This window comes from Sarcophilus harrisii, chromosome 6 (assembly GCF_902635505.1).
Source record: "Sarcophilus harrisii chromosome 6, mSarHar1.11, whole genome shotgun sequence".
Taxonomy (NCBI): Eukaryota; Metazoa; Chordata; class Mammalia; order Dasyuromorphia; family Dasyuridae; genus Sarcophilus; species Sarcophilus harrisii.
In genome coordinates this window covers 132525457-132552925 of record NC_045431.1, presented here as the reverse complement: position 1 = coordinate 132552925, position 27469 = coordinate 132525457, and the positions used below count along the sequence as shown (strand labels likewise).

General features: G+C 32.6%; 1 protein-coding gene across 5 annotated transcripts in view; it reads right to left on the bottom strand.

The window, feature by feature from the left end:
- Positions 1 to 27469, bottom strand: part of TBCK (TBC1 domain containing kinase) — a 296708-nt gene that overhangs the window by 157664 nt on the left and 111575 nt on the right. For all 5 annotated transcript variants that reach the window (XR_004230437.1, XM_031944192.1, XM_031944193.1 and 2 more), the window contains one exon: positions 22061 to 22146. Coding sequence is in view for 4 of the 5 variants with exons in the window: in XM_031944192.1 (XP_031800052.1) it covers positions 22061 to 22146 (86 nt within the window). In the remaining variant the exon portion in view is untranslated. The remainder of the gene's footprint in view (positions 1 to 22060; positions 22147 to 27469) is intronic.

The following is a 27469-nucleotide window of genomic DNA, read 5'->3' as shown; positions in this document are numbered from 1 at the left end:
ATCATAGGGCTACAATAAAGATTATAGAAGAGCCAGCAGCTAATACAATGAAGAACTGAAGGTCTTGGAATACTATATTCTGTAGAACAAAAAGGGATTATCACCAAGGGTAACTTACCCACAAAGTTAAATATAATTCTGATTGGGGGATGGGGGGAGAAAGACATTTAAAAAACTGAAAGACTTTCAAATTTTTGGGGGAAAAAAACCCCAGAACTTAAAGGAAAATTTGTCATTATATAACATTCAAGAGAAATATAAAATAAATATTAAGGACCAATTTATAAGGGACTCAACAAAATCAAATTCTTTACATGAAAATATCAGTTTTTTTTATGACTCATTTTTATTTGGGTAGTTTGAAAAAAAAAAGGCTTGAGTTGTACATGAGGGGTAATTCTTAAAAAATAAAATGGTTTGGGAGATGGATAAAGTAATTATATATCTATGTCTCTATATATCTAGAAGGGCATAAAATCTTCTAAATCCAGAAAGAAATAAGAGGGCAAGGGAATATTATGGGTAAAGAAAAAGATAAGAGAGGTACTATTAGGGGGCAGGTAGATTAAAGAATAGGAGGGTAAGGTAGTAGGTAGAAGTAAAGCAGAGCAATGAAGAGAGATAGGGTAAACAGGATGAGGATAGGAAAGGAAAAACAGGATGAGGAAAATATACAAGTAACTGTACCTTAGTATTTAAATTCGTGTCTCCTCCCTGCCAACACATACTACATATTACACACACACACACACACACACACACACACACACACACACACACACCACACCCTTTCAGTGGCATTTCAAAAGAAATGATCTATTACTTCTGACATCATAAGTCAGAATAGATAGAACATACTGGCTGTCCATAACAATCAATATGTGGCTATTGGTCATTATTAAAAGAAATCTTCTCTAACAATCCTTGAGTTTATATGCTTTTCAAATCTTAAAGCATTACATGCTAATCATCATCATCATTATTATTATTGTTTCAATGTTCATGAGGTTTTTAAGACTGCTTCCAAAAGCCTGACACTGTACTATATTGAAAAATTCCATTAAAATAATTTAAATGTCATGTACTATGTACCATATATGCCAGTATGCTTTCAACATATATTAATTAAATTTTAAAACATGGTAAAAGACAATGAATTAGGAAGAAGACGACATTTCTATTTCTGCAGCAGCTATATTCAATTAAAATAATATTTTTTTCCTGAGTTTTTGTGAGGGTAAGAAACAGGAAGGAAGAAACTACTGTGTTCACCTAAATATATCTCCTACCTTATATTATCTCTTCATTTAGAATATTGAAATGGGAGTCTGGAAGCTGTAAATTAATATTAAAAGCATTGGAAAATATCAGCCAACAATGGCTGGCCCTCTGGGGAAGTCATTCTCAATATTTTCCTGTGTAGCTCTGATTGCATCAAAGAGAATTTCAAAACTTTTCAATTTTCAAAACAAGTCATCTTTTTTTTCTGGTAATCTTTTTAAAGTGAATTTCACTTTAGTTGAAAAAAATATAGAGCACATGGCAAGTAGTGCTTTCTGAGAGTGGGGAGGAAGAAAGTATCTTTATATAAGCACAGACAGGGTGTTAAAACTTCAGTGAGTTGAAAATTTAATTTTTTTTAAAAGCCAGAAATATTTTAGTATTATTATTAAAAATGCTTCTATCATAAAATATTTGGGAACTCAATCATCAAAACAGTATTAGAGTCTGCATTATAAACATTTTATTACTGGAAACCATATTAATATAACCAAGGGAAAGCTACAAGTTCATTAGATTCTCAATTCATTGCACACAATTTTTAAACCTATAAAAGAACATCTTCAAAAGAAGGAACTCAAACTTGTTCAGTCTTCTCCCTTGCTTTTCTCTTAGGTGCTGGCAAACACTGAGAATCTCCTTGTTTTTGGTTTCCCCTTTGAAAAAAAAAGTCAGTATCTAAATGTTCGTTTTTATCATTCATCTTCTTACACTACTTTTCCCAAACTAGTCATAAAATATCAGCACTACCCCCCCAAACAAAAACAAAACACTGAACTATCCTTTCATAATTTTATGAGGACAAATTTGGAAACTGAAAACATTATAGATCAGAGGCTCATAGATTCAAAAATGAAAAAAGAGCTCAGAAGTCATCTAATCCAGTTTTTTTTCCCCCAGGAATACATTAATTTTTTAATCTGAATTTGATATCAAATTTGAATTTTCCATATATAGAGAATATAAAAAGTTGATTCTAATTATGAAACTATGCATCTCTATTACATATACCTATTATATTTTTAAAAGCTGGAATGTTCATTTAAAAGCTATTCAGCTTGCCTATTTCCTTCTTTGAATTTCCTTATGTTCTCTTCTGGGAATTATGCAACAAAACTTTTTTTCTTCCTTTTCTTTTTTGTTTATGTTTTGTTTTGTCATGTTCCATCTCCTCTCTCTTATAATCTCCCCTTCTCCAAATTAAATTTAATATCGTTCTTTGAAATAAATAAGAATAGTCAAGCAAAATCAAATCTACATGTTAATTATATCTAAAAATGTTTATCTTGTTCTATACTTCCAGTCCATCATCTGTCAGGAGCTGGTTGTCATGCTACTTACTTCTTGACTACGAAGTGATGGAGAAGTGGAATAAATCACACATTTTCAGATATAGCTAATATGAGCATGTTTTGTTTGACTATGCAATATGCAACATGCATGCAAATAACATTCAATATGACTTTGAAGGGGAAAGGAAATTAAGTGAAAAAAAGGTAAATACTTGATAATTGAAAAAAAAATTAAAACAAATAAAATGGCTATGATCTTTTGAATAATAAATGTCCTTTTGGGTTCCAGTCACATAATATTGGTCTTGCCATTAACTCCTTTTTTCCCCCTGAGGCTAAATGACTTGCCCAGGGTCATGCAGCTAGGAAGTATTAAGTGTCTGAGGCCACATTTGAACTCAGGCCCTCCTGATTTCAGGGCTGGTGCTCTATCCACTATATAATATCACCTAGCTGCCCCTTGCCATTAACTCTTACATATCATTTCCTATGACTCTAGGTTTATGGAAATGATATTAAATGATGGAAAACATACTTTGTCATTCTTGTAAATGACCAAATGACTTTTCATTTTCATAATTTTCAAGAATACTATTCAAATTAATTCATGAATACAGTCTCCCTAAGAATTAAGTAGCTTACTTGCCTGTTTTTCAATTTAAAGGGTCCCAGTACATATACAAAGGTAGAAATACAGAGCCAAAAAATGAAAGTCACCCATCTGCAATCTTCCCATTTTATTTATTTATTTAATTTATTTATTTATATCTAAATAACATAACCACCATGTCATATTTAATTCAAGCATCACATCAGCTCACAATATTCCCAACTATTCAAGTTTCAGAAGTGCTCAGTATTCTGAGAGTTCTATGACCCACAAAAAATGGAAAGATGCCAGAAAACAAGATCTTTCCTGATGTTGGAGTCTCTATTTCAATGATGAAAGATGAATCAGGGTGTACTTTGTTAGGATTAGTACTCAAGTGAAAAACTCTAGTTAGGGTCTCATTAACAAAGTGCCTATCCTTCACCTAGTTGAACCTTAGGCAGTCTTGTTAAAAGTGAAGGAACACGTCTTAGCTTTAAAGGCAGAACAGTAAAGAAGAACAATAGTATTTTTTAAAACAATCCACTCTGAGCAAATTATAATGATATATACACATATATAAATTAGATTTTAAAATAACAAGTGATTCTTGATTCATCCTTGTATGTTGGCTAGGCAGCTATAAAAGAGTTTAGGTGTTTGTACCCTCCCTCTATGATACTGTTAATGAAATGTTCAAATTATACAATAAAAGTACTAAATCTTTTTATCTCATTTATCCCAATTGTACTCAATCACAACAAATTCTGCTTACATTTTTAAAAACAACAATATCTATAAGTACAATTATAAGAAAGAATATAGATACATAAAAGAAACAAATTTAGGAACAAATGACAATTGAACAAAATTATGTGGGAAACAGGCTTAAAAATCATGGGACAAATAAATTAGGAGAACAAGGGATAATTTACCTATCAGATCTGGAGAACATTACAAAACTTTGCATTAAATTAAAAGGTTTTTGCACAAACAAAACCAATAGAAACAAGATTCAAAGAAAAGTACAAAGATGGGAAAAAATCTTTACTGCCAGTATTTCTGATAAAAGTCTAATTTCTAAAATATATAAAGAACTGTGTCAAATTTATAAGAATACAAGTCATTCCCCAACTGATAAATGATCAAAGGATGTGAACAGACAATATTCAAATGATGAAATTAAAGTCATCTACAGTTATATGAAAAAATGCTCTAAATCACTTATTGATTAGAGAAATACAAATTAAAACAAATCTGAAGTAGCACCTCATACCTCTCAGACTGGCTCAAATGACAAGAAAAGATAATGACAAATGTTGGAGGGGATGTGGGAAAACACTAATACATTGTTGATGGAGTTGTGAAATGATTCAACCATTCTGGAGAACAATCTGTAACAATGCCCAAAGGACTATAAAACTGTGCATACTCTTTGACCCAGCAGTGTCATTACTGGGACTGTATCACAAGGCGATCTTAAAGGAGAGAGAAGGATCCACATAAGCAAAAATGTTTGTAACAACTCTTTTTGTAGTAGTAAAGAATAGGAAAATAAGTAGATGCCCATCAGTTGGGGAATGGCTGAACAAGCTGTGGTATATAAAAGCAATGGAATGCTATTGTTCTATAAATAATGATGAACAAGCTGATTTTAGAAAAGTCTGGAAAGATTTACATGAACTGATGCAGAGCAAAATAAGCAGAGCCAGGAATACACTGCACACAACAACAGCAAAAAGGTGTGATGATCATCTATAAAAGACTTAGTTCTTCTAGTGGTTCAGTGATTTAAAACCCTTCCAATAGACTTTGGACAGAAAAATGCCATCTGCATCCAGAAAAGGAACTAAGGAGACCGAATATAAATCAACATATGCTATGTTCACTTCTTTTTTCTATTTTTCCCTTTTGCTCTGATTTTTCTCTTCCAACATGATTCATAAAGCAATTGTGTGTTCAAAATAAATTTTTTAAAAAATCATGAAAGATTTTTAGAAAGAGCATCTGATTAGGGTTTGATATAAGGTTCCTTCTAGACTTTAATATGAGATCATATTTATAGAATTCTAGTTAAAAATAAAATTCTACAGAAGTGAGTGCAAGGGACAATGTTGCAAAAATTACCCATGCATATATTCTATCAATAAAAAGCTATTAAAAAAAAAAAAAGACCTTCAATGGCTTCCCATTGCCTGCCAGTTACAACATAGATACCTTATTCAAAAGGCTCCAATCTGCCTTGCCAACTTCAATTTCAATTCCTCACTTTCATGTAGTCAATCTGTAGTTTGTTCTTTTTAGGGTGTTTTTGCCGACCCCTCCCCATTGCTAGAATATACTCTTATTTGAGAAATGAAATATCAAGGACAAAATCATACAGAAAATAACTGTTAGAGCCAGGAATTTGAACTATGATTCCTAGTTCAACTTTCTTGCCCCTGTACCTGCAAGTTATGATATAATGGTAGAGTTACATATTCTTTCATTCAAAAGTGGCTGGAATTATAAACATTGGTTTGATCTAGGGGTATGCTGGAGCCAGCTTGAACCAGCTCAAGAAAGACAACTAGCAAATTTTCAATGTGAGCATTTACACATCAGAAGTTGGTAAGTGCTATAAATCAGTTACTGATTTATTATTTTGTTGATTTTCTAGACTTTCTAGAAAGTGACAGGAATAATGCAGGTTAAATTTTAAAATATCTTGTGCCATGTGTGTATAAAATGTTTTTGAGCATCTATTATTAAACATTTACCAGCATAAAAATAAAGTTCTAGTTAAAAATAAATTTCATTTCTTCCACTTAATTTGCTACCAATTTAAAAAAAAAGTTATTTTAACATTTATTAAATTTTAACAAGAAAATTGAATAGTTTAGACATGAAGAAATATGTCTATTTCCTCATAGGCATAAAATGAAATAAGCAAAACTATCTGACATTAGATGGAGTTCTAGGCATTCTCCTTTACTGTTGACTCTCCTCAATTCTTTATTAGTATAGGATAATGGTAAAAAAGGAAATGGAAAACAATCATACAAACAGAAGAAAGATACAGAATGGGAACAGTGAGGGCTTACATAGAGAAAAAGTAAGAGTGATTAAGTTCCTAAAGCAGTGGTAAGAAATGATGCTAAAGAAGATGCCTGTATTATCATTTTCTTTGTCATCATACCTTAAAGACCAATGGCACTTTTCCATCTGACTTGCTAGTGAAACTTCCTATAGATGTTCTTTTTTGCCTATTAGAGTTCACCTTGAGAGCAAGGGGATACTCTGCTCTTTCATTTGTATCTCCAACACTCAGAACAGCGCTTTGCATCAACACAACAAATACATTCACTCATTTATACCACAGTTGGTATTATAACTATAGACCTGTGTAGGTCTGTTTTGATTAGTGTGGGTGCTCCCTTCTTATCTTTTGTAATTCTAATACGTTTTCCCATATAGAACCACTGAAGGGTTACTTTACCTGTTCAGTTTTCTTTTTATTCTTTTAATATTTCAGGGAGGTTCAGCTATACCAGTATGCTAGCTAGCTACTATCTCTCCTGCTACATGATTCTCCCACTTCTTTGCCTACTCATGTGTCCTTAGTAACGTATTTGTGTTCATGCTTACAAGTCACTGGGAATGCACCAAACAAGAATTCATCTTTCTTTTGCTCTTCAGATTATTTGTAATTTGAATTCTTCTGAGGTCATGGTATTACATCATTCACAGTCACACAAAAACCTCAAAAGAATATTAATATCAAAGCAATGAGCTTTTGAAGCAACAATTAGTTTGGGATCAATGAAGGGACTGTTCATTTTCCTGAATGTGACTCAATCTGACCTTCTCATTTAATTCAGGGCTGAGCTGTCACTGCAATGATTGTCCAAAAAGTAAATCTTGATGGATTAATTCAATGGATTCTTATCTAGGGGAATGTTTTTGTGCATGATCAGACTAATTTATATCTTACTACTGTAGATATAATTTAGGAATGATGGTCAGACAGAGCCATGTGAATTGTGAATAATTTCACAAGACTTAATTTTCTTATTAGTTTTTAATATAGGTTATCTTCCATGTTACTAGTAAGCATATTGTTTTAAATTTAATTCAGTGGCTTGACTCATTAGGTAATTAACAAAGTTATCTTCATGGTTGTCCCTCCTGGATCACTGCCTTGTTATGACCAGTGAAGCTATAAACTATGTTGTGGACAGACATGTCATGGTAGAGAGTTTTGACAAAAGGTGATCCACTGGAGACAGAAATGCCAAACCACCCTCATATCTTTGCCAGAAAAAACCCATAGACAGTATTAAAATGATAAAAGAGATGACAATGAAAGATGGGTCCTTTGGGTCAAAAGGTATCCAACATGCTACTGGAGAGGAGTGAAGAACAACTACTAGTTGCTCCAGAAAGAATGAAGCAACTGAGCCAAAGCCAAAAGGAAGCTCAGCTGTGATGTGTCTGGTGACAAAAGGAATGTCTGATGCTTCATTATTGCATAGAAATCTGGAATGTAAAAACTATGAAGCAAGGTAAGCTGATGTAGTCAACAGGAAACAGAAAGATTAAACACCAAGTACCAGTGAACTCAAATGGATGAAAATGGGTGAACTTAATTTGTAATCATTGTGTATTGTGTATTGTGATCATTACACATACTATTATGGGCAATGGTATTTATTCTAATCCAGGGCAAACCACTCAACATCATTGTAATATAAATCTATGCTCCAACCACTGATGCTGAGGAGGTCAAAGAAGACCTAAAATATGTTGTAGAAATAATATCCAAAAAAAAAAACAAAACAAAAAACTGTCAGATTCACCATATGGGATCAGAATGCTAAAGGAGGAAAGTAAAAGATAATTGGACTAACAGGCAAATTTGGCCTTTGAGTATGAAATAAAGATGGGAGATGATTCACTGATCCATAACAACCCAAAAGGCAATTCTGCACATGAACATTACTTGGTGGTCAATATTGACATCAGAATGACTATGTGCTTTGCAACCAAAGGTAGAGAAACTTTATTAAGTCAATTAAAACAAGACCTGGAGTTCAGATCACAAGCTGTTAATTACAAAATTTAGACTTAAATTTTAGAAAGTAGAGAAAACCATCAGATCATATAGGTATGATCTAAATAACATCCCTTATATATACGAAGTGGAGGTGATAAATAGATTTAAGGAATTAGATCTGATAAGAGTACCTGACAGAAATTAGCAATATTGCATGGGGGATAGCAACAACAACAATAAAATCCCAAATAAATAAAAAGAATAAGAAAGTCAAATGGCTGAAGAAGCTTGACAAATAGCCGAGAAAAAGAAGGAAGTTGAAAGAGAAAAACAAACCCAAATGAATGCAGAATTCCAGAGAAAAGCAAAGACAAGATGGCTTTTTTAAATAAATCTGCAAAGAAACAAAAGAAAATAATCCCAAAAGAATGAGAAAGATGAAATCTCTTTAGGAAAATTAGATATCAAGGAATTGTTTTATCCAAAAATGGACCTGATAAAAGGTGAAAATGGTAGCGACTTAAGAGAAACAGGAGAAATTGAGAAGAGGTGGCATGAATATGTGGTTATTGATCTAGAGTTTGACATTCTGGAGAATGAAGTCAAATAGGCCCAGGGAGTACTGCTAGCAATAAGCCTAGTGGAGATGATAGAATTATATCTGAGTTACTTAAAATCCAAAAAGATGATGCTGTTTAAAGTGCTGCATTCAATATATCAATAAATTTAAAAACCTGAACAGTAACTGCCGGATCAAAAAAGATCAGTTTATAGTGGCAAGAAACTAGAAACTGAGTGGATGTCCATCAGTTGAGAGAATGGCTGAATAAGTTATGGTATATAAATATTATGGAATATTATTGTTCTATAAGAAAGGATCAGGAGGATGATTTTAGAGAGGCCTTGGAGAGTCTTACAATGAACTGATGTTAAATAAAATGAGTAGGACCAGGAGATCACTGTACATGGCAAGAGCAATGTTATAATGACGATCAATTCTGATGGACATGACTCTTTCCAACAATGAGATGACTGAGGTAAGTTCCAATCATCATGTGATGAAGAGAGCCATCAATATCCAGAGAGAGAACTGTGGGAAATGAGTGTGAATCACAACATAATATTCTCACGCTTTTTATTGTTGTTCATTTGAATATTGTTTTCTTACTCATTTTCTTTCCTTTTTAATCTGATTTTCTTAAGCAGTAAGATAATTGTATAAATGTGTTTATATATATATTGGATTTAACATATATTTAAACGTATAAAACATATATTGAATTGCTTGCCATCTAAGGAAGGGGGTGGGGGAGAGAAGGGGAAAATTTGGAACACAAGGAAAATTGTGTTAAAAAAAAAAAAGGAAAAGATCAATTTATGTTGCAATACTCAAGAAAGACAATGATAAAAATGTTCAAATTAACCAAAAACCTGTGCTTATTTCACACACTTAATGTTGCTTTCATAAGCAACATTATGCTTAAGATTCAGCAAGATAAGCTTTAGCAATATATGAAATAAAATTATCAGAAAATCAGGCTGGTTTTTGAATAGATAGAGGAAGTAGAGACCAAATTGCCAGAGACTGATCAGAGATTTGGTGCATTATGAGGAAAGCAAGGGGATTCAAGAACAATATCTACTTCTGCTTCATTGACTACACTTAAAGCTTTTGTTTTTTAAGTAACAATTGTATTTCAATTGATATGAAAAATAACTAAACACCAGCATCTTCAAAGGATCTAAAATTTTCCACCCTCAATTAAAAAGTTGTAAAAACACTGAACATCTTATTCAATTACTGATTGCTTCTTACTCATTTCAAGCAACCCTTGACTCAAACCCTTGGCCAAATTATTGAACATACTTATAGATCAAAGAATCAGTCTTACTGTTTGCATGATAGGCCTTTAGTATGGTATAGTGCTATCCTGAAGAGAATAGCTATATTAGTGATTATGGTAACATAAACCTTGACTAGGTACTCAATAAAATTATATCCTTATATTAAAGGAGAAAGCTTTTCCCTTTTTGATCTGATATTCTTGTGCAGCATGACAAATGTGAGAATATGTTTAAAAGAACTGAACATATTTAACTTATAGTGGACTACTTGTTACCTAGGGGAGGGAGATGGGGAAAAGAAAGGAGAAAAAATTGGAACACAAGGTTTTGCAAGGGTAAATGATGAAAATGATCTCTGCATGTATTTTGAAAATAAAAAACTATTATTATTTTTAAAAAACATGATTTAATAACGTTTTGGTCATATATACTTATTGTGTATCTAATTTATATTTTAATGTATTTAACATGTACTGGTCATCCTGCCATCTAGGGGAGGGGGTGGGGGAGTAAGAGGTGAAAAATTGGAACAAGAGGTTTGGCAATTGGTAATGCTGTAAAGTTACCCATGCATATAACCTGTAAATAAAAGGCTATTAAATTTTAAAAAAAAAATGATTAAAAAAAAAAGGAAAAAAAAGAATAAAGAAAGCAAATAACAAAAAAGGTGCAAATACTATGTTGTAATTCACATTCAGTCCCCACAGTTCTCTTTCTGGATGCAGATATTAGAATTGGCTTAAAATACCTCATTGTTGATCATTACATAATCTTCTTGTTGCTTAATGTTGTCTTGGTTCTACTCATTTCACTTAGCATTAGTTCATGTAAATCTTTTCAGGTCTTTCTGAAGTAACTCTGCTGATTGTTTCTTATAGAAAAATAATATTCCATTATGTTGATATACCATAACTTATTCAGCTATTTCCCAACTGATGGGCATTCATTCAGTTTCCAATTTCTTGTCACTCTAAAAAGGGCTGCTACAAACATTTTTGCACATGTGCATACTTTTCCCTTTTTATGAGGTTTTTGAGAATACAGATCCAGTAGAAACACTGCTGGATAAAAAGGTATCCACACTTTGTTAGCATAGTTCCAAATTGCTCTCCAGAATGATTGGATCAGTTTATAACTTCACCAACAATGTATTAGTGTCCCAGTTTTCCCATATCCCTTTATCATTATTTTTTCCTGTCATCTTAGCTAATCTGAAAGATTACACTAAAGCTTTTAAGTTGGTTCACAATAAAATGTATCAAGTCTTCAAAGAAATGAGAATACCAAATTATCTTACTTGTTTCCTGAGGAACCTGTCTGTAGGTCAAGAAGAAACAGTTAGAATGATTTAAGATTGGGAAAGAAATGTGACAAAACTTATCTATTTTACTTATATGCAGAGCACATCATGCAAAATTGCAAGATGGATGAATCAAAAGCCAAAATTAAGGCTTTTTGAGAAATATCTCAGATATGTGTATGAAACCACTCTGATGTCTAAAAGTGGTGTGGAATTAAGAAGCCTCTTGATGAGGGTAAAAAGGGACTGTGTAAAAACTGTCTTGAATCTTAACATTAAAAAAATTGGTAATTGGTCCCTTCATTTCCTTAGTACTTAGCATAGTTCTACAAATTGACACCTATTCTACAAGATTAGATTATTACAAATACACCTATGATGATGTACTTAGAGTATATAAGAGCTAAGAGATCTGGAAAGGAAGACAGACTCAGAGATAGACAGAGGGCTGGAGCTCAGACGTGAAGATAAAGACCCTCGTGGTGGCTGGTTTAAGACCAAAGTTCATCTGAAGGTGCCCCAGAAAGCTAGCCCAGCTCCAGGCGAGGAGACAGACTGAGAAGGAGATAATAAAGAATTTGGACTTAATTCCTGACTATTCTTGTGGTGATTATTCTGCTGAAACTAAAGCCCATTTGAAGAACCTCCAGAAAGCTAATCAGAACATTACAGGAGAAGACATGAAAGCACTGTCAGAGTTTGTTCTTGGGCTCAAAGATAAATGCAGTTGGTAACAATAGCCAAGAACATAAAAAATGCTTGCTTCTTTAAGGAAAAGCTATGAAAAATATGGATAGCCTACTAAAAAAGTAAAAATACCACCTTGGTGACAAAGGGTAATATTTTCAAAGCTTTGGTTTTTCCAGAAGCAATGCATGGCTTTTAGAGTTGGACCATAAGGAAAACTGAACGCCACAGAATTGATGCTTTCGATTTATGGTGCTAGAGAAGTCCCTGGAGAAGATCAAATTAGTCAATAATTAAAGAAATTAATTGAACCTCCTCATTGGAAAGACAAATACTGAAGCTAAATCTTAAATACTTTGGCCACATGTTGTGAAGACAGGACTCACTGGAAAAGACTCTGATGTTGGGAAAAGATGACAGGCAATAGGAGAAGGTGACAAATAAGCTGTCTAGATAGTGTCATGGAAGCAATGAACCTAGACAGTCTTTGGGAGATAGTGGAAGATAGAATGGGCTTGTGTGTTATGATCTGTGGTGCCACAAAGAGACATGAATGAATGAATGGTTGACTGTCACAGAACCTCAGATGATTCTAAATTACAAATGGAAAACACTTTGTAGGAGAGTTTTTAAAGCTCTGAACTCTATTCTACAATCAAAAGCACTGAACTAAAAACAACTATTAAATAGAATAAGACCTCCCAATTAATTGTGTAATCAAAAAGCTATCATTTACATAAAATCATCTGCAAAGGACTGCCAGTTCTTTTCATGTATTCATTGATCGTAACCTTAATGTAACATGACTTTTGTAAAGTTTTTATAGTGATAGTAAAGTAATATAATTCAGTAGAAAGAGTATGGATTTAGAGAACTGGACTTAAACCTCTGATCTTATCAGTGTAACTTTGTACAAATAACTTTTCTCTCTAGGCCTCAGTTTTCTTGTCTGTAAAATGAAGGGGTTAAATCAGGTGGCCTGTTAGACCCATCTAATACTTATCTGTAAATCTTGAAATTCTCTGAACTTCAGTATCTTGAATTCTTGAAGATCCTTTGTGATCTCATGGAAAGAATCTCTGGGCCAGAAGCTAAAAAAGCTGAATGAGTCCTGGCTCTATTCCTTCCTTGTTATATAACTTGGGGTAATATACTTCACCTCTCTGACATGAAACTGACTTACCTAGAGACAACTGGTGGTATAGTAGACAGAGCACTCTAGGTTTAGAATCAGAAAGACCTGAGTTCAAATCTAGCTAGTTCAAAAACTAGCCTTACTATTTGTGTGATCCTGGACAAGTCAGTTAACCTGTTTGCTTTAGTTTCCTAAACTATAAAATAACAATACCAATAGCACCTACTTCACAGAGTTGTGAAGATAACATAAAATATCTGTAATGTTGCATACTGTGTCTGACACACAGTGAGAGTATTATGTAAATGCTTATACTTTTCTTTTCTCTTTCTTTTCCAAAAGCTCTGATGAAGTTTGCCTTAATATGATAAGAAATATCTATCTAAAACCATCAGCAAGTATATGTAATGGGTATAAACTAGAAATAATCTCAGTAAAATCAGGGGTAAAACAAGGATGCCCATAATCACCACTATTATTCAAATTGTACTAGAAATGTTAGCTTTAGCAATAAGTTTCTTCATGAGAAGAAAAAAAGAATTTGAAGGAATTAGAATAAGCAATGAAAAATTAAAACTCACTCTTTGCAGATGATATGATGATATATTTAAGGCATTCTAGAGAAACAACTAAAAAGTACTTGAAATAATTAACAACTTTAACAAAATTGAAGGCTACAAAATAAATCCACATAAATCATTGGCATTTCTAAATACTGCTAACAAAGTCAACCAGCAAGAGATAGAAAATTCCATTTAAAATAACTGTAGACAACATAAAATATTTCCAAGAGAAACTCAGGAACTATATGAAGACAAATATAAAACACTTTTTATAAAGTCAGACAGACCTAAATAATTGGAAAAATATTAATTGTCCATGGGTAGACACGTCTAATAAAATAAAAATGACAATTCTATTTACTTATTCAGTGTCACACCAATCAAACTACCAAAAATCATTTTATAGAGCTATGAAAAAATAGTGAAATTCATCTGGAAGAATAAAATGTCAAGATTATTAATGGAATTAATGAAAAAAACTTGAAGGAAGGTGGTCTAGCTATACCAAATCTAAAGCTATATATTATATATAAACCTATATAAAGTGGCAATTGTCTTTTTTTATTATAATTTTTTATTTACAAGATATATGCACAGGTAATTTTTCAACATTGACAGTTGCAAATCCTTTTGTTCCAACTTTTTCCCTCCTTCTCCCCACCCCTTCCTCCAGATGGCAGGTTGACCAATACATGTTAAATATGGTAAAGTATAAGTTAAATACAATATATGCATACATATCCAAACAGTTATTTTGCTGTATAAAAAGAGTTGGACTTTGAAATAGTGTACAATTAGCCTGTGAAGGAAATCAAAAATGCAGGTGGACAAAAATAGAGGGATTGGGAATTTTATATAGTGGTTCATAGTCATCTCCCAAAGTTCTTTCCCTGGTGATTGGAACTAATTTGGTTCATCTCATTGTAGAAGAGGGCCACGTCTATCAGAATTGATTATCATATAGCATTGTTGTTGAAGAATGATCTCCTGGTCCTCCTCATTTCACTCAGCATCAGTTCATGTAAGTCTCTCCAGGCCTTTCTGAAATCATCCTGCTGGTCATTTCTTAGAGAGCAATAATATTCCATAATATTCATATACCACAATTTATTCAACCATTCTCCAATTGATGGGCATCCACTCAGTTTCCAGTTTCTGGCCACTACAAAGAGGGCTGCCACAAACATTCTTGCACATACAGGTCCCTTTCCCTTCTTTAAAATCTCTTTGGATATAAGCCCAGTAGTAACACTGCTGGGTCAAAGGGTATGCACAGTTTGATAGCTTTTTGAGGACAGTTCTAAATTGCTCTCCAAAATGGCTGGATATATTCACAATCCTACCAACAATTTATCAGTGTCTCAGTTTTCCCACATCCCCTCCAACATTTCACATTATCTTTCCTTGTCATTCTAGCCAATCTGACAGGTGTGTAGTGGTATCTCAGAATTTTCTTAATTTGCATTTCTCTGATGAATAATGACTTGGAGCATCTTTTCATATTAAAGTGGCAATTATCAAAACTACAGGTACTGGCTAAGAAACAGACTAGTAGATCAGTGTAATTACTCATGTATTTAAGTCACAGTAATAAATGACTACAGTAAACTATTATTTGTTAAATCCAAAGACTAGCTTCTGGGATAAGAACTCAGTATATGACAAAAACTTCTGGGAAAATTGAAAAATAGTATGGCAGAAACTAGGCAAAGACCAATATCTTACACTGTACATACACTAAGATAAGATTGAAATGGGCATATGATTTAGAAGTAAAGGTGCTATCATAAGCAAATAAGGAGAGCAAGAAATAGTTTGCCATCAGATTCATGAGGAAGGAAAGATTTCATAATCTACTAAGAAATAGAGAACATTATGAAATGCAAGATGGATAATTTTGATTACATTTTTAAAAGGGTTTTGCAATGCAACCAAGATAAGAAAGAAATCAGAAAGCTGAGAAACAGTTTTTATAGACAGTTTCTAATAGAGGTCTCATTTCTAAAATATAGAGAATTGAGTCAAATTTATAAGAATATAAGTCATTCTCTAGTTGATAAATGGTCAAAGGATATGAGCAGACAATTTTCAAATGGAAAAAATAAAGCCATTTATAGTCATATGAAAAATGCTCTAAATTACTATTTGAAAAGGGCAGGAACTCTGGAGAAATATACTTAAGACTCAGTTATGATTGATTTAATCCTACAAGGTGTTAACTCAGTGGAATTGATAAGACAGTGGTTTTCTAGTTTTCCAGCATGGTAATTAATAGTTCTCTAGTTCAGTGTGATTGATTTAATCCTAAACCAAGGTTAACTCAGTGGAATTAAGATAATGATTCTCTAGTTTACATGTACTTAGTACTTAATATAGTTCTATAAGTTGACATCTATTCTACAAGATTGATACCTATGATGATATACTTGTAATAGGGTATTTAATTAATATTCTACAAGATTGATACCTATGATGATATACTTGTAATAGGGTATTTAAACTGAGGACAAAGTCAGCCACAGAGATTCCATCTTTGATCAACCTCGTGGTGGTTTTCCTGCCTCCTGCACTTTGAAAGAGAAGACTTGACCAGCCTCCTGGGGGGCTCTCTTGCCTCCTGCATTCCTCCACTGAGACCAAGACACATCTGAAGTACCCCCAGAAAGCTAGCCTGGCCCCAGGAGGAGACATACTGGGAAGGAGATAATAAAGACTTTGGACTTTTTTATCTAACTATTCTTGTGGTGATTAATCTGCTGAGACACTACAACTATTGATTACCGAACTAAAACAACTTTGAAGTATCACCTCATATCTCTCAGATTGGCTAATATGACCATATAAGGAAAAAACCCAAAGTGAAAAAACCACAGAAAGAAAAAGTAAGCAAACAAACAAGATAAAAATGATATGCGTTGAACCACATTCAGTCCCCATAGTGATGCCATAATAGATGACATTTTGTATCCCAAGTCTACTGGAATTATCTTAGACCACTGTATTGGTAAAAAGAGCTAAGTGTATCATAATTGATCATCATACAATCTTGCTGTTACTGTGTACAATGTTTTCCAAGTTCTGTTCACTTCACTTGGCATTAGCTCATGTAAGTCTGTCCAGGCTTTTCTGAAATCAAACTGCTCAATCAGATTGCTCTCAAAATGGTTGGATAAGTTCACAACTCCAACAATGTATTAACATTCCACTTTTCCCACATCCCCTTCAACATTTATCATTATCTTTTTCCGGTCAAGTTAGTTCATTTGATAGGTGTGAAGTGGTACTTCGTTGTTGTTTTAATTTTCATTTCATTAATCAGCAGTGACTTAGAGCATTTTTTCATATGACTATAAATGGCTTTACTTTCTTCATTTGAAAATCGTCTGTTCATATCCTATGACCATTTATCAACTGGAGAATGACTTGTATTCTTATAAATTTGGACCCAGTTCTCTGTTTTAGAAATGAGGCCTTAAATGATGGATCATCTACCATCCTATTTGTAGTCAACAGTGTAGTGAATGCAATCAAAACACGACAAGTCTTATTCAATAATATCTATAATCACTCAAAAGAAACTGAATTTGAAGGCAAGTCCTTCTGACTCCAGGGCTGGTATCCTATCCACTACCCATTCTTAACAGCTCTTAAATAATGACATTCGTAAAAGAATTATGGAAAGAAGTAACTATCACATCTGTTTTCCAAATACATATAGTTTTCAACAACCATTTTTGTAAAACTATGCTCCCAATTTTTCTCCCTATCTTTTTTACTTCCTCTCCTTGCAAAGTGAATATAGGTTAAATATGTGCTGTCCTTTAGGGGGGGAATTCTTAACCAAGTAAGGGACAAAATGAACTATAAAAGGGAAAAAAAAATGCACCTTTAATTGTATAAAACCACTCTACACTCCCCTGCAAAAGGAAACGGTTTGTTATCTATTGACTGAAAAAATATCTTTGCATCAAATATTTGATGAAAATGTGATATCTAACTTACCTATAGAACTGAACTCCCTATATAAAACTGGGGGCCATTTTCCAGAAGATAATTGGTCAAAAGGAATAATCACAAATTTTCAGAAGAAAAAATGGAATTGGCTAGTAATCATATAAAGAAAAATTCTACATTACTCTTAAAAAAGTGAAAAGTGTCTGTTAAGAACTCCTGAGGCTTTTACCTCATTATCTTCAAAATGGTAAAAGTGAGCAAAGATGAGAGTAATCTTGGAAGGGCTATATGAAGACCTAGACACTAAAACATTGACAAATTGTTATGCATTGGTAAAAACCATTCTGGAAAAGACTTTGGAATTATTCCTGAGAAGTTACTAAAATTGTTTATACTCTGACTCAGAGAGTCTTTTAGTAGGCACAAACTACAAAAAAGTCAGTGATAGACTACATAGGACTACATAGTCCTACATATGCCAAAATATGTTTTGGATCAATATACATGTATAACCTATATCAAACTGCTTGCCTTCTCAATGAGAGGGATTGAGAGAGAGGCAGGGAGAAAATCTGGAACTCAGTTTAAAAAACAAATGTTAAAAACTGTTTTTATAAGTAATTGGAGGAAAATAAAATACATTTTTTTAAAATAAGAAAATGCACACTTATACACACATATAATAGAAGCATAGTCCTTTAAGTGCCAAACCTCTTTGTCTTTTAGCATTTTTTGAGGGAATCTTTTCATGCCTCAGATAACCTCAGTGGAAAGTAGATATTATTGTTACCATTTTGTAAGTTCTTACAGTTCACACAGTAAATTCTAAGATATTTGCTGATTAACTGCTAGTTGAAATTAATGCGCATTCAGATCCTTCTGGTTTTGAAAAATATATTACTGTATTATTATGTATGTTGTTCACTTTCATGTTTGTCTGAATTCCTCAACTTAATTGTCTTTTTTTAATGGCACAATAAAATTCTTTTACATTTATAGATCATAGTTTCTTCTGCTGTTCCCATTTTGTTTAGCTACCATGAAGACTACTGTTTTGAATGCTTTGGTATATGTAGAAAACTTAGTTCTATCACTGACTTTTTTGGGTATATGCCTACTAAAACACTAAGTCAGAGCATAAACAGTTCAGTATCCTGATAATAGCTCCATGATACTTGAATCATTTCTATTTGGCTATTTACAAGATTTTCTCTCTGATCTGGGAGCTCTGAAATTTGGTTATAATATTCCTGGGAGTTTTCATTTTGGGATTTCTTTCAGGAAGTGACCTGTGGATTCATTCAATTTCTATTTTATTCTTTGGATCTAGAATATCAGGGAAATTTTCCTTGATAATTTCTTGAATATCTAGGCTCTTTTTTGGGATCATGGTTTTCAGGTAATACAATAATTTTAAAGTAATCTCTGCTAGATCTATTCTCAAGGTTAATTGTTTTTCCAATAAGATAGTAGACATTATCTTCCATTCTTTTCATTTTTGTTTTATTTTTTCTGATTTGTCATAAAGTCATTAGTTTTAATTTGTTCAATTCTAATTATTAAGGAATTATTTTCTTTAATAAGCTTTTATAATTCTTTTTCCATCTGGCCCACTCTACTTTTTAAGAACTTTTTGGCCTCTTTTTCAATTTGGCCAATTCTGCTTTTCTAGGCATTCTTCTCCTCATTGTTTTTTTGCCTGGTCCTTTTTAAAGTTATTTTCTTCAGTGTTTTTTTTTTTGTGTCTCTTTTACTTAAACTGTTGACACTTTTTTCATGGTATTCTTGCATTACTCTCATTTCTCTTTCCAATTTTTTCTCTATTTCCTTGATTTGTAAAATCATTTTGGGGCTCTTTAATGGGACCAATACATATTTTTCTTAGAAGTTTTGGATGTAGAAACTTTGACTTTATTATCTTCTTCTGAGACTGAATTTTGATCTTCCTTGTCACCATATTAATTTTTTTATTATCACTTTTTTTTTTAATGTTTGCTCATTTTTCTATCCTATTTCTTGACTTTTAATTCTGATAAAGTAGAGCTCTGTTTCCAGAGCAGAGGGTGTACTGTCCCAAGCTTCAGGGATTATGTGTGTCTATTTTCAGAGATACTTCTAAGGATCTGTAAGTTTTCAGTTCTTCTAAAGTTCTTCTAAAGTAGTAATTATCTAACCAGAAGAATGTTAACTACTCTTCTGGCCTATGCTCTAGTCTATAAGTGACTATAAGAACTCTTTTCTGCCCTGGAACTGTCATGAGGGTTCTTGTTTCAGTGTGGCTGCAAGCTCGAGATGTGCTATGCTTTCCTCCCCCTCCCTGGGACTGCCACACAGGACTTTTCCAGATCTGAGTTTGAGCAAAGCAACAGAGTGCTGACCTTTACTATTAACAACTGCTATTGCTGCTGATTCAGTGATTCCAAGGCCTGCTCATGGGTTGCTATGGCTAGGTCTGAACTGTATTGTGCTTCACTCTCACCCAGGTGCAACAGACCTTTTCTGCTGACTTCTAACTTGTCTCTGGCTGGAAAATTATTTCACCCCATCATTTTGTGGATTCTGCCACTCCAGGAATTGTTTTATGGAATTATTTTATGACTTAAATTTCAGAGAGGTTTTGGGGACAACTCAGGCCAAGTAGCTTGCCTTTTCTCCACCTTTTCTCTTGACTCTCTGCCCCTTGATTATATCTATCTTTATAATTTTTTGATTGACTCATTACAATCCAAGTGCAGAGAAAATATAAAAAATAAAGTAAATGAAATATCAAAAGCAACAAAAGGGACCTTTTAGTGGAGGTATAACATATTTAAAGAAACCGTAGCATAGGGGGTCTTAACCCTAAGATATGTAATATTTTAAAAGCTGTATTTCAGTATAATTTGTTTCTTTTTAATCCTGTATATTTTATATATTTAAAAACATTCTGAGAAAGGGTTCACCACACTTCCAAAGAAATCCATGAAATACAATACAACAGCACATTCTCTAGATATTTTAATATAAATATTATTCTTTTATATATGTGTGTGTGTGTGTGTGTGTGTGTGTGTGTGTGATGTATATAAAGCCAGATACATAAAAATATCTTTATGCTAGGCAGTTTTAAAGTCTTGGTTTATAGCTACACCCAGCAAAAGAATTCTGGGAAATGAGTATGAACCACTACATAGAATTCCCAATCCCTCTATTTTTGTCTGCCTGCATTTTTGATTTCCTTCACAGGTTAATTGAACACTATTTCAAAGTCTGATTCTTTTTGTACAGCAAAATAACTGTATGGACATATATACATATATTGTATTTAACATATACTTTAACATACTTAACATGTATTGGTCAACCTGCCATCTGGGGGAGAGGGAAGGAGGAAGGAGGGGAAAAGTTGGAACAAAAGGTTTTGCAACTGTTAATACTGAAAAATTACCCATGCATATATCTTGTAAATAAAAAGCTATAATAAAAAAAAATAAAGTCTTGATTTAGCTTATTCTAAAATGAATAAATATGTTAAATGGTTTATGATGGGCAAACAACATTTTAGATATAGTAACTATCTTCATATAATTAATCTGACAATGATAAATAGCATTATATAGTGGAAGAATGCTGGATTATGAGTCAGAGGACTTGAGTTTGAATCTTGTCCTTACTACTTGAAATAACTGGGTCCAAATTTCTCATTTGGAAAATGAGGATTTTGGACTAGATGGCCTTTCTAGTTCTAGATCTATAATTTCATCAATGTTTTGATGGATATAGCTATTGTTTAGTTTTGTATTTATAGCAGTTATTTCCTGCTTTCTTTACCTTCTTGTATATGTTCATGTATTAAAAACATGTTAGGATTAATGTTATTTTGGGAAGAACCTGAAAATGGTAAAAGACCTAATTCCAGATGTGCCAATGACTAGGTAACCAACCTTAAATATTTCACTATAAAGGCTGTTGCTTTTTTAATTAGTAAAATGAGTTGGGTAGACTAGACAACCTCTAAAGCCCTATCTAGTCCTGACATTCTGCAATTCTAAAAGTGCCTACATATGGTCTAAGACTCATACACAAATTTTATAAAATACATCTTAATGCTATGCAAATACTTTAATTGACTTGTAAGACTTTTCATAAGGAGAAGCCATGCTAAGAAAAACAGGGCCTTTTCTTTTCATGTCAGAATTCATAGTAATGATAATGTAAAAAATAACCTCCTCCCATGAACTTCCTGACAAAAGGCTTTCATCATTAACAATAAACTTGTTCAGATATGAACCTCCCACTTCAACAGAACTTTTCAAAACACTCCATTGGTTCTCCTATTCCTCTACTTTTCCTTCCCAAGCTTCATTAACCACCATTTAGAAAAACCTTCTAATACTTACGTCTGGAATAAAGCCAATCTCGTTGAGATGGTTACTCAGCTCTGGGTCATGGAATGCAATCATCTGAGAAAATACTGTCAGATACTCTGAAATTAAAATAATATTTAAGATAACTGTCACTAATGCAAGGTATTGGGGGAAAAAAATCTCAACTAAGAGCATAATTTATATAATTAAAGCCTTGCTTACACCATGAATCACTTTGAATCGAATTGGGAGAAAGCTGGTTGCCTCAAAAAAGTAGCATTGAAAGTTCTCCCAATTGCTATCTGTTTGACTCAATTACCAGAAAATTAAACATAAAATAGCCTCCATATCAGCTAAATAATACCACTGTCATTTTCTATGTATTATTTCCATTTCAATCGAATATCTAACCCAATAATATTATCATTTCTCATAAAGTCCAAGAAAATACTCTCCTTATATAATTGACTTATGAGTAAATCTGCCACATTTGGGGTGGGGTAAAAGTATGTGGGAACTTGATGGCTTATGGAAGCATAATTTCTTGCTTTTAGATTGAAAGGATACAAATTTGATGAAAAGTTAACTTAGATTTATATATCTATTTAAGACTGCTTTCATTAAAACCAGTTTCATTTCTCAAACCAAAATCTATCTAATTAAATTGATCTTTAAAATTCCTGAGAGTAGTTTTTATCAGTTTATATCCTTCTACTTTAATATTCCACAGTTCTCTCTCCAAGACTTATTCCCAAGTTTTTTTAATCCTTCCAGAAAACTTCCATTTTTCTTTGCTTTATATCTGAGGAAACAATGCATTATACAATTACTCATCCATTTGTCACAATGGTAGATGTGTCTTATATATCATCATTCATCTTACACATAGGAATATGGAGGCAAGAATATGATATGCAAAAACTGTATAGAATAATAATAGCAGTGCAGCTGAACTTGGGATCTATCATGGGAACACGTAGATGCTCAAACAATACCTGAAAAGAACAGGTACTCACCTTTATTACTATTCATCCTAGACATCCACTTAACTTTTTTAAAGCCTACAAGCTTAATAAATTGCTATTACCATACTTACTCTGTGTCAGGCACATACTTAGTGTTGGAGATACAAAGAAAGGGAAACATAGTCTATGACCTCAGGAGTTCAAATTCTAATAGGAATTCCATTTATAGATTTTTAATGAGTTTTATTGCGATGAACATCTAAAAGTCATAGGAACCCGTTAGGCTTAAATTTCCCCTAATTTGCTTCTCCATACAATTAGCAACAGTATATTTGAAGTCAATATACCTAAAAATTAAGTAAAATCAGTAACCACAAATTCAGTTGTATGCTATGAAAACAGAATTATTAACTTCTAAAAAACACATTTAATTTTAACAAGAAATTTGTGCCTGGAACAGTTCTGCACAGATATTCTCTAGTTTGTTAGATGTCAACCTCATTTGAATAGCAAGACTTATAAAATATAATTACTGTGCAGGATTACATAGTTAATTAAAAATATATAGAAGACACATAATACTTTATGAAAATATATCTTTCAGGTGCAGTGAAACATTGCTATCTGAAACTATATCACATGTAGTATTTGTCTCCATGTTTTTATATTCTATATCTATAAACCACTAACTGGTCTTCCATCTTTCTTCATATAAAGAAATAAGGGTAGCATAAGCTTTATTTTAAAACACTTAAAGCATAATTTTAGTTGCTCTGAAACAAGATAAGAGTCTAGTCTTGTTGTTCTTTGCAAAGTTCTCTATAAAAGGTGATAAAATTTTAATGATGGGATCATCATAATCAGACAATACATCCTATCCCATCAAAACTGCTCCAGAAAGTTATTATAGAACACCACATTGGAAATTTAACATATTCTTTTTCCCACTAAGAAATGAAAACTCTCTCTTCCCAAGTATTTCATGGCTAAAATGACCTTAAAATATTTACTATTCAATGGAACTATGAGGTATTATTAAATAAGAAACTCAGAAGGATTTGTACTAGTCATAGCGATATCTTGTACTCTAAATAACAATCATTTATACAGAGCTTTGAGGTTTATAAAGAGTTTTACAAATGTGATCACATTTTATCCTCAAAACAACTTTCGGAGATAAGTATTATTATTATTCTCCATTTCTTTTTTATTTTGTTAATATATACTGGAATGAGTTCTGTTATATTTATTGTACAAAACCCAAACTACTTCTACTAACCATCTTAAATATTTTTGCATTTTAATTTCATTTAGTTCCTTGTAATGATGAATAAGACTAAATACCTGGTGCATTAGTCAATAGACTCCTCTCATCTCTTTAATATTTTATGTGCCAAAAGAAAACAGCATACTACTTTTAATCTTGACAAGAATGGCAATTCTGTCTGTCATCTAAAACTATTCCTTCTTTTTCTTTAACATCTTTTAAAAAAATAAATCTGAAGGGAATGTAATGTAAGAATTTTTACAATGACATTACATTTGTATGTATTGTGTGTGTATGTGTGCAATTGTTTAAAGCAAAGCCATTTGTTTGGTCTGATATACAATTTTACATAACAGATCAAGAACTAAACATTTCAGGAAGTCCCAATATAATCAACCATATTTTTCCTATCTGATCAAACTTTCAACTATAACTGTTTAGCTGGGGATGAGATGAGAGAGAATGAAATGACATATTTAATACAGACTAGTTCTTTACTCTCACAGATCAAAAAGTGAATTTCTCAGCTGTGTGACTATTTGTTATTTTTCATTGTTACCAACTTGTTCTGGAGAGAAGTACAGATATATACACATATATTCACAAATCCCTTGTCAACAGTTTGCAAAAAAACACAGCATTATGAGACATTTGTGATTCATGACACTGTAAAAGGGGGCCAAAATGATTGCCGCGCAGATGAACCCAAATTGAATCAATTCCCATTAGAAATCTTGCCAGCTGGTTCTTTTTGGATAACTGGACTAAAACTCAGGAGATCTCTGTCAGTCCCTATATATGTGAGGAGATAAAAGGGTTAGTGTTTTAAAAGAGAAGATGGATTCTTTGGGGTGACTTCTGTGAGTTTTTCCCATTCTTTAACACAGTTTTTCAAGTAACAATAAAAATGAATAATACCTCTTGGGCTTTGTGAGATCTGCAATGATCCATATTCCCTATTCTCATATTCCCAGTGAAGCCAAAGCATTCTATATCTTAATATAGGTTTCCTTAAACATCTCTTTTATGCTATTTTTTGAGAATTGGAGACTCTCTTAAAAAATAAATACTTTTAATCCCATTATCCTTACCAATATCCTTATATGCATTAATGTTGTAGGTCCTAAAAGGAATATATATTATGATGATAATTATCCTCCAAAAAGTACTACTCTTTTGTTTGGTAAAAGCAATTTCAGGAGTCTCATTTTTATTCAGCATATTTGATCACTGACTCCAAATAAAATGGTGCCATTATCCAGAGTCGTGATAATAGTTGTAATTTCTAAAAATCTCACACACAGTAATATCCAGATGATGTACAAAAAGCTGTACATACTAAAAATAATATTTTCTTCCCTCTTTACTCACTTTATTGTGGTTTTGTTTAGGAAGATATTCATTATAAAAGCCGAGGAAATATCATGATTTTGTATAAAAGTAGTCTTTTATTTTTCATCCAATTTTCTTGATTTTGGGAAGCATTTAATTGCATCACAATGCAATATGGGGCCATGGAAAGTGTCCTGGATATGAAGTCAAGGGAATTGGTTGTTCGAATCCAGCTCTACTACTTTGTCCTTGTTTAATCTTGGAAAGATACATATTTCAATTTCCTCATCTCCAAAATAAGCGGGCTGAATTCGATGGCCTCAAAAATTTCTTTTATCTCCCCGTATATGATTCTATGATCATTCTTATGTCTCATACCCAGGCTTAATACCTGGTTTACACACCAGGACCATTGTAGACTTCCACCAGTATTTTTCTTTTACCCTGTCCAAACATAGTTTATCATCCTTCAGATCCTAATACTTGTATTTTATCCATAATGATATCAAGATATTTTTCTGGGTTATAATTTTCTTCTACAAAAGGATATGGGCACTAATTACACCAGAGCCACACAGTGGCTCCTGTCCCTAATATCTAAATGTCTTCTCAGTTTCAAAAGATCATATCTTAATGAATATTGTTATTTTACAAACTTTCTGAAAGCCTCATCATGTAACTTGTCCAGTATGCTTATGAATCTAAAGTAGAGGGCAACAATATCTAGCATCATACTACTTTAATAAGGGCTCTGAGGTTGGGTTAAAATCTATTATTTGATGATATAAATAAGATAGATGAAACCTATTTGAGGTCTGAAAATCAACTTCCACAACACATCTATTCTTGTTACCTAAAAGATGAAGCAGAGAAAGTTGAAGATACAGCTTTTTTTCATCCCCATAGATGAGTATGAGTACTTAAACATTATTTTTCAGGGAAAACTTTAAAATAAAACTTTTCATGGCACCATCAGTGTACAAATGAAATAACAAAAAATTTTTTTAAGTATCTAAGTTGTTAGTGAATAGGGTAATCAGTCATTCCTTTAAAGTCAGTTAAAAGATTAAATGCATAGGCAACTGTTCAATTTGCCTTCAAATTTAATCTTAGCTCCTGTGACATTTGATTTTTCCCAAATATAAGAAAAATTGTGCAGGGGAAAATTTATATCATCTGAAACCTGTATTTTTGTGTAATATTTGTGTAAATAGGTATTCTTGGTGTAAAAATTCCCTCCATGAATGAGTCAGTTTATGGTCTTTGGGAGAAATCTGTGAGCATAGAGAAATTAAGAGATGTACTCATGGTAACACAGTCAGTATATCTCATCAGAAGAACATCAACCCATGAATCCTTGATTCCAAGGTGACATTCTGCTATCTCAACTATTATGTCCCTCTAACTTTATTATTTAGGTAATGCTTCTGTTTACTTATATTAAAGCAGTACTTTTCTGATGAAGAAGGCAACAAATAAGGAAGAGGTAAAGATTTGTAATGCTGGGATATAAATAGAGAGATGAAGTATTCTTCCCAAGTTATTTCTTAAAGCAAATTTTTCCTTCTTGGAAAATGTACATCTTTTTGTGATTCTAAATCAGTTAATTTTTTTTAAAAATTGATGTTTATTCAATAATTTAAAAAAAATGAAATAGTTTCAAAGCTACACATAAAATCTAGCATTTCAAGTGCAAGTTTTATCAAATGTAGTAAGAAAACTAAAGAGCATTTTGATAAATATCAATTGTCCATGTAGATGCTAAGACACTAAAATGAATTTATGATAGAATCAATTGAATTGTTAACCTACAAAACACATGGGATTAAAGTACAATTGTGCTTTGAACCTATTTTAAAAATAACTCATGTTATAAAG